At 47.1% G+C, this 17,664-nt stretch overlaps 1 protein-coding gene across 1 annotated transcript; it reads left to right on the top strand.

The window, feature by feature from the left end:
• Window positions 1–393: 393 nt before the first annotated feature.
• On the top strand, window positions 394–14,109 carry LOC141264756 (uncharacterized). The gene is made up of 2 exons (XM_073677038.1): window positions 394–515; window positions 11,425–14,109. The coding sequence occupies exon 2, from the start codon at window positions 11,543–11,545 to the stop codon at window positions 12,629–12,631; it is 1,089 nt and encodes a 362-aa protein (XP_073533139.1). The 5' UTR covers window positions 394–515; window positions 11,425–11,542; the 3' UTR covers window positions 12,632–14,109.
• Window positions 14,110–17,664: the final 3,555 nt, after the last annotated feature.

The raw sequence follows: 17,664 nt of genomic DNA, 5'->3' as shown, positions 1-17,664 counted from the left end.
AAATGTACAGTCGCGGTTTCTGTGCGTCTCAATGCAAGTCAATGGCGGGAGTTCCGCTGCACTTCCGCAAAATTAAATGACATGCTGCGGATTTTTGTACGCAGCATAAACGCTATGGAAAAATCCGCAGCATGTGCACAGAACATGCGGAATCCCCTTGGGGACCATGGGGTGCGGATTACCTAGCGTTTTACAAGCGTTTCCGCTGCGGAAATTCCGCAGCATAAACGCTTGAAAAACGCTACGTGGGCACACAGCCTAAAAAATGAGACCTGTCCCCATTCTGCCTCCGGAGGACACGTGCTCTCATTTTCCGCAGCGGATTTCTCGTTTTCCGCACGGACCTGCCTCTACAACCAAACTTCACACATCCCACTCACAACCAATCATGATAGTGTCCCTTAAGCCCCGCCCCTCTCCAGTCCTATCACGTGACTCTACGTCATCAGTCCTGCTCCATTGTGGCCCGGACTGTTCTGCTATTCGCAGTGCGGTCGGTGGACGCCGCTGTACAGGTGAGTGACCGCTGCGGGCCGGGGGGCTCACACATAGTCTTTGTTCTCAGGCCTTTGGAGCGACGTCCCGGAGATTGGTGAGGTGAGGGGGGACGTGGTGCGGAGGATGCGGGAGGAGGAGGGGTCTGCGCTCTCACACCCCGGCCGGGAGGGAATAACACCGATACCCCTCAATATTACCTCACCCTGAACGCTTCTGTGCAACTATCACCCCTCACTAGTACTAGTGGTGCGGCCCGGGTGACGTCACACAGCTGCACCCCCAAATATCACTGCAGAAGCCCCAGCACTGCTCCCCCTCCTGCTGATGCGGGAAACTGCAGGTGTTTAACCCTTTCGCAACCTTGGGTTTTGTCGTTTTTGCATTTTCGTTTTTTGCTCCCCTTGTTCCCAGAGCCCATAGCGTTTTTATTTTTTGGTCAATATGGCGGTGTGAGGGCTTATTTTTTGCAGGACGAGTTGTAATTTTTAACGGCATTACTAGTTTTACCATATCGTGTACCGGAAAAAAATTCCAAGTGCGGTAAAATTGCAAAAAAAGTGCAATACCACAGATGTTTTTTATTTATTTTTTTACCGCGTCCACTGGATGCTTAAACTGACCGGCCCTTCTTATTCTCCAGGTCATTACGAGTTCATAGACACCAAACATGTATAGCTTATTTTTTATTTAAGTGGTGAAAAAAAATTCCAAAATTTGACAAAAAAAAAAAAGCGCCATTTTCTAAGACCCTTAGCGTCTCCTTTTTTCGGAATCTGGGGCTGGGTGAGGGCTTATTTTTTGCGCGCCGGGCTGACGTTTTTATTAACATTTTGGGGTAGATCCGATGTTTTGATCGCCCGTTATTGCAATTTTGCGGCGACCAAAAGACGTAATTCTGGCGTTTAGAATTTTTTTTCTCGTTACGCCGTTTACCTTTCGGATTAATTCCTTTTTTTATATTGATCGGGCGATTCTGAACGCGGCAATACCAAATGTGTATGTAGGTTTTTTTTTTTAATATTTTATTTTGAATGGGGCGAAAGGGGGGTGATTTAAACTTTTATAGTTTAATTTTTTTTATATTTTAAACTTTTTTTTTTCACTTTTTGCATGCTTCTATAGTCTCCATAGGAGACTAGAAGCAGCAACTGTTCGATCGCCTCTGCTACATACAGGGGATCAGCAGATCCCCTGTATGCAGCAGAAATGGTCCTGTGCTAGGAGTGCCGACCACTAGGTGGCGCTCATAGCGATCAGCTCATGACAACCACAGGTGTCTGCTGCAGACCCTGGGTCGTCATGCCTGCCCATCGGTGACCCGCGATCACGTGATGGGGGTCGCCGATGGGTGGGGCTTAGGACGCGCTTCCCGGAAGTGCGCGTTAAGTGCCGCTGTCGGAGATTGACAGCGGCATTTAACATGTTAACAGCCGCGGGTGGATCGCGATTCCAACCGCGGCTGTTGCGGGCACATGTCAGCTGTAATAATCAGCTGACATGTGCTCGGTTCAGTGCAGGCTCACCACCGGAGCCCTCACTGAACCGGGGGAGTTAGCCTGTGATGTACTAAGACGTCACAGGTTGTAAAGGGGTTAAAAAAAACCTTTAAAATGTATTGAGCTATAATAAAAGCTCAATAAATGTTAAAGTTATTTAAACATTATTTTCTCTTCCTCGCGTCCTTGGCAGCCCAGGTTATGTTCCTTTTTCCTAAATTCTCAATCCGGGTCTCCTGTGCAGATTCAGGGGGCGAAGCTGCGGCCGTGGAGCGTCATTTGTTCAGTTACCAGGGTTGTGGCTGCTGCTTCACAACCGATTCAGATGAGAAGTCGTCACTCGCCTCCCTCAGAAACATCTGTTCATCAAGCCCAATTTTTTTTTTTTTTTTTTTCCCCCTAAACTTTGCGTTCTATGTAATGTTTGGGAAAGTGGGTGAACACAAAAAATTACTTGTGTCCTCGTTTTTTTTCTTCCTCTTTTTACTGTGTTGATAAATGGGTTTGGACGGGTTTTTTTTTTATAATAATCCAGTGGGAAGTTTTTTTTTTGTTTTTTTTATTAGCAATTGAATATACTTTATACACTGCTTAAAAAAAAATAAAGGGAACAAAAGAGAATTTATCACCCCCTGGGATGTATATAACCTATTAACCCCTTAAAAGGGTTGTTCACTGCTTTATATGATCCGCCCCCAATGTATCCCACCGGAGCCCATAAGTGTTTTTGTAATTACCTTCTGTTGCAGTTACTGCCTGTGAGTGGCGCTATCACTGGCCGCTCACAGGCATCACGTGACACCCGGCTGCAGCCGGCTCTGACATCCGCTGACGTCACTACAAGTCCAGGCTGCAGCCGAGGGTCCCTCTTCCGCGTTCCACCGGTGGCTGCTGGGTTGTGGGCGAGGTTACCCCGAGCGTCACACCCGGCATCCACCGTGCGCTCTACCTCTCATTCACTGGGAAAACGTGCAGTGGATGCTGGGTGTGACGCGCGGGGTAACCCCGTCCACAGCCCAGCGTCCACCGCGGGGACCCCAGCACTGATGTCACGACTCACTTGACGTGACATCAGTGACGGGTCACATGATGCCTGTGAGCGGCCAGCGATAGCACCACTCAGGGGCAGAAAAGGTACCACAAGGTATTTAAAAAAAAAAAAAAAACACTTCTGGGCCCCGGGTGGGGGATACATTAGGGGGTTCATATAAAGTAGTGGACAACTTCTTTAATGACCCAGAGCATTTTCCATTTTTGTGTTTTCGTTTTTTGCTCCCCTTGTTCTCAGAGCCATAGCCTTTTTATTTTTCCGTCAATATGGCCGTGTGAGGGCTTATTTTTTGCGGGACAAGTTGTACTTTTAAATGCCATCATTGGTTTTACCATATCGTGTACTGGAAAACGGTGAAATTGCAAAAAAAAAAAAAAAAAATGCAATTTGTTTTTTTTTTTTTTTTCTTTTTTACCACGTTCACTTGAATGCTAAAACTGACCTGCCATTATTATTCTCCAGGTCATTACCAGTTTGTAGACACCAAACCTGTATAGGTTCTTTTTTTATTTAAGTGGTGAAAAAAAAATCCACAACATGACCAAATATGTGTATGTGTATATATTGATCGGGCGATTCTGAACGCGGCGATACCAAATATGTGTATGTGGTTTTTTATTATTATTTTGAATGGGGCGAAAGGGGGGTGATTTTAACTTTTATAGTTTTGTTTTGTTTTTAAAATAAAATTTCCACTTTTTGCGTGCTTCAATAGTCTCCATAGGAGTCTAGAAGCTGCAGTTATCTGATCGGCGATGAGCAAATCGCCTCTGTGTAGTAGAAATTCTCATTTGCTGTGAGTGCCGACAACTGGGTGGTGCTCATAGCAAGAGAGACATGACAACCACAGGGGTCTGCTGCAGACCCTGGGTTGTCATGCCCACCCATCGATGACCCGCGATCACGTGACAGGGTCACCGATGGGCGGAGCTAATGCCGCGCTCCCGGCACGGTGCTGTTAAATGCCGTCGTCAGAGATTGACAGCGGCATTTAACTGGTTAACAGCCGCAAGTGGATCGCGGTTCCACCCGCAGCTGTTGCGGGCACATGTCAGCTGTAAGAATCAGCTGACATGTGCCGGGTTCAGTGCAGGCTCAGCTCTGGAGCCAGTGCTGAACCTGGGGTGATGGAATACGCCCCAGGCCAGTAAGGGCTTAATATGGGCATACAGGTGATAGAAATGTTAAACTAGTCCTACCAGTATGCCTTATTAGTGGTCTTGTTGTTCAGAAATCTTATATTATAACTTTATGCTAATGATTTCTTCCAGGCCCTGGAAGAAATCCCTGCCTCCTCTTTTCATTATAATACCTCGCCCTCCTCTGCATGTCACCCTGCCCTGTGCCATGCAGTTGCGGCACCGTAATCCTGCGTCCTGCGCTCCCTCCACAAGCTGTACCGTTTCCTCCCTTCTATGGCCAGCGTATACAGGGATCTTCTGCGCAGGCGAGTCACCGCCACTTCCGCTCCGGTGCGCTTCCCACTTCCGCCCTGCAAAGGCGCCGCAACTGCACATCACAGGGCAGTGTGACGTGCAGAGGAGGGAGGAGGTATTATAATGAAGAGAGGAGGCAGGGATTTCTACCGGGGCCTGGAAGAAATCATTAGCATAAAATAAAATTTCTGAACAACAAGACCTCTAATATGAGGCATTCAGGTAGGACTAGTTCAACACTTCTATCACCTGTATGCCCATATTAGTAGGTTATATACGTCCCGGGGGTGACAGATTCACTTTAAATAACACAATGTAACTCCAAATCAATAACACTTCTGTGAAATCTACCTGTCCAGTTATGAAGCGACACTGATTGTGAATCAATTTCTCTTGCTGTTGTGCAAATAGAACAGACACCTGGTAGAAATGATCGGCAATTAGCAAGATACCCCCTATAAAGGAGCGGTTCTGCAGGGGGTGACCACAGACCATTTCTCTGTTCTCATCCTTTTTGGCTGTTGTTTTGGTCACTTTTGCATTTTGTCATTGCTCTCACTCCTAGAGGACAGGAGCATGAGACGGTGTCTACAGTACAACCCACAGAAGTTGCTCAGGTAGTGCAGTTCATCCAGGATGGCACATCAGTGCGAGCTGTGGCAAGAAGGGTAGCTGTGTCTGTCAGCACAGTGTCCAGGTAACTAGAAGGAATATAGAGCGCATATAGGGTCTTATCCGAGATAAAAGGAATATTCGTGAAAGATAATTCAAATTCACTCACCTATTAGGGTTGTGTAAGACACAATCACTGTACTTAGCATCGGCGGCTGCTGCAAACCCCGAAGCAATGATCCTTTGTTGGGTGAAGAGAATGGGGCATCAGACTGCGCTGCTCACCTGTCAGAATAATGTACCTGAGGAGTCCAAGTCGATGTAATGATGAAATAGTCTTTATTGCTACGCGTTTCTTGGTGATCACACCACTTCCTCAGGACTGTCTATACCTATCCTATACTGGTATAGACTGTCCTGAGGAAGAGGTGTGATCACCACGAAACGCGTAGCAATAAAGTCTATTTCATCATTACATCGACTTGGACTCCTCAGGTACATTATTCTGACAGGCGAGCAGCGCAGTCTGATGCCCCCCATTCTCTTCACCCAACAAAGGAGTACAGTGTCAAGAGCATGGAGCAGATACCAGGAGATGTGGAGGGGGCAGTAGGAGGGCAACAACCCAGCAGCAGGACCGCTACCTCCGCCTTTGTGCAAGGAGGAACAGGAGGAGCACTGCCAGAGCCCTGCAAAATGACCTCCAGCAGGCCACAAATGTGCTATATCTGCACAAACTGTTAGAAACCGACTCCATGAAGGCGGTATGAGGGCCCGACGTCCACAAGTGACTGTTGTGCTTACAGCCCAACATCGTGCAAGGCGATTGGCTTTTGCCAGAGAACACCAAGATTGGCCGACTCGACATTAGGGCCCTGTGCTCTTCACGGATGAGACCAGGTTCACACTGAGCACATGTGACAGAGTCTGGAGACGCCGCGGAGAACGTTCTGCTGCCTGCAACATCCTTCAGCATGACCGGTTTGGCAGTGGGTCAGTAATGGTGTGGGGTGGCATTTCTTTGGAGGGCCGCACAGCCCTCCATGTGCTCACCAGAGGTAGCCTGACTGCCATTAGGTACCGAGATGAGATCCTCAGACCCCTTGTGAGACCATATGCTGGTGCGGTTGGCCCTGGGTTCCTCCTAATGCAGGACAATGCCAGACTTCATGTGGCTGGAGTGTGTCAGCAGATCCTGCAAGATGAAGGCATTGAAGCTATGGACTGGCCGCCCGTTCCCCAGACCTGAATCCGATTGAGCACATCTGGGACATCATGTTTCGCTCCATCCACCAACGTCACGTTGCACCACAGACTGTCCAGGAGTTGGCGGATGCTTTAGTCCAGGTCTGGGAGGAGATCCCACAGGAGACCATCCACAGCCTCATCAGGAGCATGCGCAGGCATTGTAGGGAGGTCATACAGGCACGTGGAGGCCACACAATACTCAGCCTCATCAGGAGCATGCCCGGGCGTTGTAGGGAGGTCATACAGGCACGTGGAGGCCACACACAATACTCAACCTCATCAGGAGCATGCCCAGGCGTTGTAGGGAGGTCATACAGGCACGTGGAGGCCACACACAATACTCAGCCTCATCAGGAGCATGCCCAGGCATTGTAGGGAGGTCATACAGGCACGTGGAGGCCACACACAATACTGAGCCTCATCAGGAGCATGCGCAGGCATTATAGGGAGGTCATACAGGCACGTGGAGGCCACACACAATAATCAGCCTCATCAGGAGCATGCCCAGGCATTGTAGGGATCCACTGAAGTTGGATCAGCCTGTAATTTGATTAATACACTTTGATTTTGAATATAACAAATCCAGACCATGGGATATTAATTTTGATTTACATTGATCATTTTTATGTTTTATTGTTTTCAACGCATTCCACTATGTAATGAATAAAGATTTGCAACTGGAATATTCCATTCATTGATATCTAGGATGTGGTATTTTACTGTTCCCTTTATTTTTTTGAGCAGTGTACATACGGTATATATGTTTAGTCCCACAAGGAGATTTGAGCCCCTGCTAAGCTGATTGCTCATGTGTTGAGCTTCTTTCTTGCAGTGCATTAGACTTTCATTAGACCGTCAGCTGCCCCAATAGTCGCCCCCCCAGTGTGTCACAGGGAGCCCCCTCTCCTGTTAACCATTTACATGCTGCTAGTGATTACCTGATATAACCAGATAATCTGCTGGGATCAGAGTGGTCTCCAGCGCCCCCAGGAGGCTCTTTTCCTACCACTGATCTAAGCATCCTGTGTATTTACATCATGGAGCTCAAATTAACCCTTGCTCGTCATAGACCTGTATGTCTTGTAGTTTGAAGGGGTTAACACTTCAACCCTTCCCCCATAATACCACTAAAATCCTCATTTCCGTTTTTGCGCATTCGTTTTTTGCTCCTTTTCATAGCAGAGCCATAACTTTTTATTTTTCTGTGAGTATGGCCTTGTGAGGGTTTGTTTTTTTTTTTTTTGCCAGACGAGTTGTACTTCTGAATGACACCGTTGATTTTTACCATATTGTGTACTGGAAAATGGGGAGAATGCGAAAAAAAGTGCTATTCCAAAATAGTTTTTTTTTTTATTTACCATGTTAACTAAATGCTAAAACTGACCGGGTAATGTGATTCTCCAGGTCTTTACGAGTTCGTAGACACCAAACATGTATAGGTTCTTTTTTATTTAAGTGGTGAAAAAAAAGAGACCCATAGCGTCTTCATTTTTCGGGATCTGGGGCCGGGTAGGGGCTTATTTTTTTGCTCCCTGAGCTGACGTCTTTATTGATACCATTTTGGGGTCGATATGATGTTTTGATCACCTGTTATTGCAGCTACCAAAAAAAAAACATAATTCCTGGCGTTTTTTATTTTGAATGGGGCAAAAGGGAGGAATTTAAACTTTTTTTTTTTTTACTGACTTCAATAGTCTTTGAAGCTGCGATCGTCCGATCGCCTGTGCTACACACAGCAGGGCTTCAGCAGTGTAGCAGAAATCACAATCTTCTTCAGGCACCGGGGCTCTTATGCAGATCCCTGGCTGTCGTGACATCCCATCGGGGTCCCGCAATCAGGTGACAAGGACGTGGTTGGGAGGGACTTGTAACGCTCTTCCGGCAGGCGCGTGTTAAATGCCACTTTCAGAGATTGACAGCGGCATTTAACTGGTTAATAGGCGCAGGTGGAGCTCCAATCCACCAGTGGCTGTTAGAGGCACATGACAGCTGATCAGATCAGCTGTCATGTGCGGGGAAAGATACGGGCTCAGCACCGGAGCCTGCACCAAAGGCAGTACTGTGACTGATGATATACTTATATGTCCAAGGTCGTGGAAGGGTTAAAATACAGACCCTGGTAATGCTCTTCAGATTCTCCAAAAGTGTAATATAGATTCCAGATCCAAAACAAAAAACAGGACCAGAATCAGCACCTGGAAACGTAGAGATAAAAGAACAGTGAAGTGTAAAGTATGGAAGAGACTCTGAGACTGAAAGCTGAACAGTCCTGTAAGGAGATGTGATCTATGTACACAGTGACTGCACCAGCAGAATAGTGAGTGCAGCTCTGGAGTATAATACAGGATGTAACTCAGGATCAGTAATGTAATGTATGTACACAGTGATGCACCAGCAGAATAGTGAGTGCAGCTCTGGAGTATAATACAGGAGGTAACTCGGGATCAGTAATGTATGTACACAGTGACTGCACCAGCAGAATAGTGAGTGCAGCTCTGGAGTATAATACAGGAGGTAACTCAGGATCAGTAATGTAATGTATGTACACAGTGACTGCACCAGCAGAATAGTGAGTGCAGCTCTGGAGTATAATACAGGATGTAACTCAGGATCAGTAATGTAATGTATGTACACAGTGACTGCACCAGCAGAATAGTGAGTGCAGCTCTGGAGTATAATACAGGATGTAACTCAGGATCAGTAATGTAATGTATGTGCACAGTGACTGCACCAGCAGAATAGTGAGTGCAGCTCTGGAGTATAATACAGGATGTAACTCAGGATCAGTAATGTATGTACACAGTGACTACACCAGCAGAATAGTGAGTGCAGCTCTGGAGTATAATGCAGGATGTAACTCAGGATCAGTATTGTAATGTATGTACACAGTGACTGCACCAGCAGAATAGTGAGTGCAGCTCTGGAGTATAATACAGGATGTAACTCAGGATCAGTAATGTATGTACACAGTGACTGCTCCAGCAGAATAGTGAGTGCAGCTCTGGAGTATAATGCAGGATGTAACTCAGGATCAGTATTGTAATGTATGTACACAGTGACTGCACCAGCAGAATAGTGAGTGCAGCTCTGGAGTATAATACAGGATGTAACTCAGGATCAGTAATGTAATGTATGTACACAGTGACTGCACCAGCAGAATAGTGAGTGCAGCTCTGGAGTATAATACAGGATGTAACTCAGGATCAGTAATGTAATGTATGTGCACAGTGACTGCACCAGCAGAATAGTGAGTGCAGCTCTGGAGTATAATACAGGATGTAACTCAGGATCAGTAATGTATGTACACAGTGACTACACCAGCAGAATAGTGAGTGCAGCTCTGGAGTATAATACAGGATGTAACTCAGGATCAGTAATGTAATGTATGTACACAGTGACTGCACCAGCAGAATAGTGAGTGCAGCTCTGGAGTATAATACAGGATGTAACTCAGGATCAGTGATGTAATGTATGTACACAGTGACTGCACCAGCAGAATAGTGAGTGTAGCTCTGGGGTATAATACAGGATATAACTCAGGATCAGTAATGTAATGTATGTACACAGTGACTGCAGCAGCAGAATAGTGAGTGCAGCTCTGGAGTATAATACAGGATGTAACTCAGGATCAGTAATGTATGTACACAGTGACTGCACCAGCAGAATAGTGAGTGCAGCTCTGGAGTATAAAACAGGATGTAACTCAGGATCAGTAATGTAATGTATGTACACAGTGACTGCACCAGCAGAATAGTGAGTGCAGCTCTGGAGTATAATACAGGATGTAACTCAGGATCAGTAATGTAATGTATGTACACAGTGACTGCACCAGCAGAATAGTGAGTGCAGCTCTGGAGTATAATACAGGATGTAACTCAGGATCAGTAATATAATGTATGTACACAGTGACTGCACCAGCAGAATAGTGAGTGCAGCTCTGGAGTATAATACAGGATGTAACTCAGGATCAGTAATGTAATGTATGTACACAGTGACTGCAGCAGCAGAATAGTGAGTGCAGCTCTGGAGTATAATACAGGATGTAACTCAGGATCAGTAATGTAATGTATGTACACAATGACTGCACCAGCAGAATAGTGAGTGCAGCTCTGGAGTATAATACAGGAGGTAACTCAGGATCAGTAATGTAATGTATGTACACAGTGACTGCACCAGCAGAATAGTGAGTGCAGCTCTGGAGTATAATACAGGATGTAACTCAGGATCAGTAATGTAATGTATGTACACAGTGACTGCACCAGCAGAATAGTGAGTGCAGCTCTGGAGTATAATACAGGATGTAACTCAGGATCAGTAATATAATGTATGTACACAGTGACTGCACCAGCAGAATAGTGAGTGCAGCTCTGGAGTATAATACAGGATGTAACTCAGGATCAGTAATGTAATGTATGTACACAGTGACTGCACCAGCAGAATAGTGAGTGCAGCTCTGGAGTATAATACAGGATGTAACTCAGGATCAGTAATGTAATGTATGTACACAGTGACTCCAGCAGCAGAATAGTGAGTGCAGCTCTGGAGAATAATACAGGAGGTAGCTCAGGATCAGTAATGTAATGTATGTACACAGTGACTGCACCAGCAGAATAGTGAGTGCAGCTCTGGAGTATAATACAGGATGTAACTCAGGATCAGTAATGTATGTACACGGTTCTCCTGTGGTATATTATCTATTACTCTATGCTTTGGCTATATTGCACAATTACACCGTATTACAGGACCTTGTATGTATCATTCTCCAGATCTGTTATACATGTGCTTTCTGATGGTTACTGGGGTATATTTTTCATTGATCTTGTGCTTTTTGTCACAGTATGCAGATATCGCTGTTGATTTGTACAGAAAACATTTCCGTACTTGCGCAGATTCTTCCATATGTCGAAGATTTGATGATCATTTTTAGTTTTTGATGTGTTTTTCTGTACTATTTCTCTAATATTTTGTGCATGTACAGAGCTTTTTACGATTTTTCTTATCTTAATATATTAGGACGCGGTTACGTATATTAAGGTTGTTACTTTGGTATCTGACTATTTATTGAGTGTTCTGTTTGTCATAGGAACAAAAATCGTCAAAGTTCGTGCAGTTGGTGACTGAAGACCGGAGCTACTTTATGACAGGAGGCTCATCCTGAGTTACCCTGAAAATACAGCAAAATCACACCAGACAGGATAAACATGATGAAAACCAGAACTAGGAAGACTGCAATCAAAACGAGAAGCCGAAAGACCCCGTCGCTTCTCTTGGAGAATCAAGAAAAGGGCAAATGTTGCCCCCTATGCGGTAAATGTTACAAATATAACACGGCCCTGGAAACCCACATCAAGAGCCATGGTGGAAGCAAACCCCTCAGTAATAAGACCTTCAGTCAAAAGTCAGGGGTGACCACGACTAGACGCCAACGTACCCGAAGCTTGGGTGCAGAAAATGTGGTTCCATTGGAGTCAACCAGCAAATCTTCATCCAAAAACTCCACTCCAAAATCGAGCTGTAATGCAAAAACTAACTCCAGAAAGAAAGCAAAAGGCAAGAAGAAGAGCGCAATAAACAAGAAGGCGAGAGCCGGAAAGAGAAAAACCAAGAAGGTGACAAGCAAATCAAAATCGGTGGCGGCCAAGAGCAGTAGAAATAATGAGGACGCGGATAAGCCGCTGAAATGTAGATATTGTGACAAAAGGTTTAATAGCCAGTCCATCCTGGAAGCCCATCACAGAGTCCACACGGGTCAACTAGCCCACCCGTGCCCGTTCTGTGACCAGAGCTTCGCCAGGGCATCGCTGCTTACAGCTCATAGCCTCAAGCACAAAGTTTGCAAACCTTACCAATGCAACCAGTGCGACAGAAACTTCAACGACGAGAAGCTGTTCTTGACTCACAAGAAGACGCACGTCGGAGATGAACCGCAAGAATGCAGCGAGTGTAACAGCTGGTTTCCAAGTCGTAGCAGCCTGTTGGTACATGAGCAAAGCCACCTAAAGCCCAAGCCCTACCAGTGCCGGCACTGCGAGAAGAGCTTCAATGACAAGTCCCTGCTCAACACTCACGAGGGGGTGCACACAGGGCACAAGCCGTACAAGTGCGGCCAATGCAACGAGAGCTTCTTCCTGAAAACCCAAATGTTGGCCCATCAGGACGCGCACACCCCGGAAAAACCCTTTGCGTGCAGCCAATGCGAGAGGAGCTTCAATAAGAAACAGACGCTCCTGGCGCACATCCGAGTCCACAATCTGTACAATATCCAGACACTAAAATCTTACAGACAGTGAGGAGGCCACAGGGCTACTGGCCTGGTGGCTCTAGAGCAGTGGTTCTCAACTCCAGTCCTCAAGGCCCACCAACAGGTCGTGTTTTCAGGATTTCCTTAGTATTGCTCAGGTGATAATTGCATCACCTGCACAGGCAATAATTCCATTACCTGTGCAATACTAAGGGAATCCTGAAAACACGATCTGTTGGTGGGTCTTGAGGACTGGAGTTGAGGACCACTGCTCTAGAGACTTGACCCATCGCCATGCAGACAGACCTACCTACTTCTCCATGCATGTCCTGCATTCATGAACGTTGGTGGATAGTGGTGCACTGGGGCCTATTGCAGCTACCGAATGAGGCTGCTCGTGTCCGAACTGTTCTGTATTGTCTGCATGGATGGATCCAAGATGGAGATGATGGGATCCGCAGTTGAGCTGTTTCCTACCGCTGAGACACAACGTTGTAGTTCTTCACTTTCTATTGGCAAAATCTGCTTACTATCACTGCAAAGCCTCTCCCCTCGGCTAAGTGAGAGATCGCCCTTAAAGAGGCTGTCTGATAATAAACTCATCTTAATAGCCATAGAGGGTGTCTAATCTCCTCCTATGTGTGGAGGACTCTGCTGTCCACTTGTTACAGGGACTGTCTATTGATGGTAGTGAGATGTGTGTAGTGATTTTTTTTTTTTTTTTATTTCTGTGGTGGAATCGAACATTTTTTTTTCTGGGTTCTTCACCAGATCACAGCTGATTGCTACAGGACAACTTGTGATCGGCTTCTTGTTGGGGAAACCTTGGAGCTCCAATAAAGCTGAAGACCTGAACGAGGCTGGATCATAGAGCGTGATTTTTACTATGAACTGGGTGGGCACCGTACCGCCTGGAAAGAAAGCGGCTGATCAGTCCTCGCCTCGGGCCGGGGGTCTGTCTCGGGCTGCCGTATTTTGAAAAAAATAATCATATGACACCGTGTTAAGAACTATAGAAATCTACATCAGGAGCTGCTTGTCGGCCATATTTACACTCGTCATAGACTCTCACCCTCTGAACATTGGTGCAGGATGGCGTGACCCGGTGTTCGGTCGGCAGAAGAACTGAGCATCTTGCGGTTTTGGCTTTTTTTTTTTTGGGGGGGGGGGGGGCTTTTTGAGACCACATAACTATCCGAAGAGCAACGAATCCAATCTGTCACTTCGATTTACCCATCTAGAGTTTTCATAGTTGTCACCCATTATTTTTTGAGGTCCATTAAATACAAGTTTTCCAGCTGCTCTGACATCACTTTCTGCCCCGCAGGTATTGGCCACTGCTGCAACTCAGACTTCCTCCTCTGTCCGCCCCCCTGCGTGCACGCTATATGCTATACTGGTAACGGTGAGGACTCCGCTCCACATTAGTAGCTACTTATGTATTTGGACCAGAAACCAATGGAACATCCAGTACTGTGCAAACATTTTAGGCAGCTATGATAAAAAATACAGCAAAATAAGAAGCTATTACAATATCTGTTAATAGTTTGTTTATCCATTAATGAAATGCAAAGTGAAAGAATAGGTAAATGTAAATTCCATCGTCGGTGCCTGGTGACCGCACGTCGCCTCCATCGTCGGTGCCTGGTGACCGCACGTCGCCTCCATCGTCGGTGCCTGGTGACCGCACGTCGCCTCCATCGTCGGTGCCTGGTGACCGCACGTCGCCTCCATCGTCGGTGCCTGGTGACCGCACGTCGCCTCCATCGTTGGTGCCTGGTGACCGCAGGAGATTGGGCCAAACATCTTGGAGAACTGACACCAGATCTTCTGTGTATGAGGCTTGTGCGGCTCCTTCTGTCTCTTAATGTGATCCTGGACAGACAGGATGATGTGAGATCCGGGATCTGTGGGGCCGGATCAACACCTCCAGGATTCCTTGTTCCTAGTAACTGTGGCTGGATGTTGGGGGTCATTGTCCGGCTGCAGAATAAATCTGGAGCCAATCAGATTTCTCCTGATGGTATTGCATGATGGAGTATCTGCCTGGATTTCTCAGCATAGAGGACACCATTCCTCTTGACCAAAATCACAACTCCAATCTTTAGACAGGCGGTCACCAGATAACGATGATGATGGAGGCAACGGGCGGTCACCAGATACTGATGATGATGGAGGCAACGGGCGGTCACCAGATACCGATGATGATGATGGAGGCAACGGGCGGTCACCAGATACCGATGATGATGATGGAGGCAACGGGCGGTCACCAGATACCGATGATGATGATGGAGGCAACGGCTGGTCACCAGATACCGATGATGATGATGGAGGCAACGGGCGGTCACCAGATACCGATGATGATGATGGAGGCAACGGGCGGTCACCAGATACCGATGATGATGATGGAGGCAACGGGCGGTCACCAGATACCGATGATGATGATGGAGGCAACGGGCGGTCACCAGATACCGATGATGATGATGATGGAGGCAACGGGCGGTCACCAGATACCGATGATGATGGAGGCAACGGGCGGTCACCAGATACCGATGGGATTTAATTTCTTTTTATTAATTAACAAAATGCAAAGTAAACAAGAGAAATTAAATCCCATCGGTATCTGGTGCCCGCCCGTCGCCTCCATCATCAGCGGTATCTGGTGCCCGCCCGTCGCCTCCATCATCAGCGGTATCTGGTGGCCGCCCGTCGCCTCCATCAGCGGTATCTGGTGGCCGCCCGTCGCCTCCATCATCAGCGGTATCTGGTGGCCGCCCGTCGCCTCCATCATCAGCGGTATCTGGTGGCCGCCTGTCGCCTCCATCATCAGCGGTATCTGGTGGCCGCCTGTCGCCTCCATCATCAGCGGTATCTGGTGGCCGCCCGTCGCCTCCATCATCAGCGGTATCTGGTGGCCGCCCGTCGCCTCCATCATCAGCGGTATCTGGTGGCCGCCCGTCGCCTCCATCATCAGCGGTATCTGGTGGCCGCCCGTCGCCTCCATCATCAGCGGTATCTGGTGGCCGCCCGTCGCCTCCATCATCAGCGGTATCTGGTGGCCGCCCGTCGCCTCCATCATCAGCGGTATCTGGTGGCCGCCCGTCGCCTCCATCATCAGCGGTATCTGGTGGCCGCCCGTCGCCTCCATCATCAGCGGTATCTGGTGGCCGCCCGTCGCCTCCATCATCAGCGGTATCTGGTGGCCGCCCGTCGCCTCCATCATCAGCGGTATCTGGTGGCCGCCCGTCGCCTCCATCATCAGCGGTATCTGGTGGCCGCCCGTCGCCTCCATCATCAGCGGTATCTGGTGGCCGCCCCTCGCCTCCATCATCAACGGTATCTGGTGGCCGCCCGTCGCCCCCATCCAGATACCGTTGATGGGGGCGACGGGCGGCCACCAGATACCGCTGATGATGGAGGCGACGAGCGGCCACCAGATACCGCTGATGATGGAGGCGACGGGCGGCCACCAGATACCGCTGATGATGGAGGCGACGGGCGGCCACCAGATACCGCTGATGATGGAGGCGACGGGCGGCCACCAGATACCGTTGATGATGGAGGCGACGGGTGGCCACTAGATACCGATGGGATTTCATTTCTTTTTTGTTTACTTTGCATTTTGTTAATTAATAAAAATAAACGTAACATTTCTATGTATGGAAGCTTCTTACACTGCAGGTTTTGTTTTGTTTTTTTACACCTGCCTAAAACGTTTGAACAGTACAGGGGAGGGGGAAAACTTTTGCAGATGGGTGGTGACCATGGCGGCCATTTAGAAGTCGGCCATTTTGGATCCAACTTTATTTTTTTCAATGGGAAGAGTGTCATGTTGACACATCAAACTTATTGAGAATTTCATAAGAAAAACAATGGTGTGCTTGGTTTTAACGTAACTTTATTCTTTCATGAGTTTTTTACAAGTTTATGACCACTTATAAAATGTGTTCAAAGTGCTGCACATTGTGTTGGATTGTCAATGTCACCCTCTTCTCCCACTCTTGATACACTGATGGCAATTATAGGTGACAGAGGGTGATTGTATCTCAGCGCACACCTCTGGTCTACAATAAAATGATGCCGGGCTCCAGCCCCGGGGACGTGCCCACTTTGCAGCTGATGCGGTCACTGTACAGTAGGTAGGGTCGGTCACCGATGGCGGCCTCCTATAGCGGCAATATTGCGGTAAGTGTTGTGCTCTGACACTCGCCAGTGTCTCCGTTAACAAGTTCTAAAGAAAAAAACAAATGCACCATTTCATTGTATACACATTTATTTTGAAGATTTTAAACAAACTCCAAACATTAAAGGTAATTTATCACTTTTTTTTTTTTTTTTTAAAGGCTTATTTCCAGGATTGCATTTTATCGGTCTCTGAGGGTCTAAGCTATGGCACCCCCAGAGATCCTGAGCCCATGTTTTGAATTGAGAGCCTCAACCTTCGTTCCATTCTTAGTCTAGAAGACGGGTGGGGAATAGCGGCCCTCTTTACTCAACCGCCTTGTGGTTTCGGAGTCCCGTTCTCTAGATTGCTGATGAAACCGGCTGTCAGTCAGTTATACTTCGCTATTCTGGGAATAACCCTTTTAAAGTAAAACCGAGCTGTTTGTCTACTCTGCATATCGTACTTTGTAATACTGAGTGGTGAGCGGAGCCGGAAGTCTGCAATAGACAGCTGTACCCCGCTACTGAGCCGGAAGTGATGTCATAGCCGTGGATTTGACACCTGCTGCTCCGCCTAGTGGACTGCAGCGGGGCTTGGTATTTTCTGTGGTTTTCTGGTTCTCTGCAGCTTCGACACTTTTTTTTTAATATTTTAAAGGATTAAAATGAAATATTCAGTGGCCCCCGATACGTCACCTGCATCTTGTAGTTTTGAGTTGTGAACATTTGTCCGGAGTTTCACCTTAATGCACTTTATTTCTTTTAGGCTGGAGAAGTGGACAAGATGACTGCGGCATCACAACTTTAGTTTATACCAAGGTGGTAGTTGTCTGTGTGTATCTTAACAAAAAAAAAATACATAATAAAGCCATATTATACTTACATGCATCAGCATTTCTTACTTTGAGTCCTACAAAG

This window comes from Phyllobates terribilis, unplaced genomic scaffold (genome assembly GCF_046119375.1).
Source record: "Phyllobates terribilis strain yellow unplaced genomic scaffold, ASM4611937v1 Scaffold_4__5_contigs__length_816908805, whole genome shotgun sequence".
Taxonomy (NCBI): domain Eukaryota; kingdom Metazoa; phylum Chordata; class Amphibia; order Anura; family Dendrobatidae; genus Phyllobates; species Phyllobates terribilis.
Note: the sequence above shows the minus strand (reverse complement) of the source record. Positions and strands in the feature narration are given on the sequence as shown.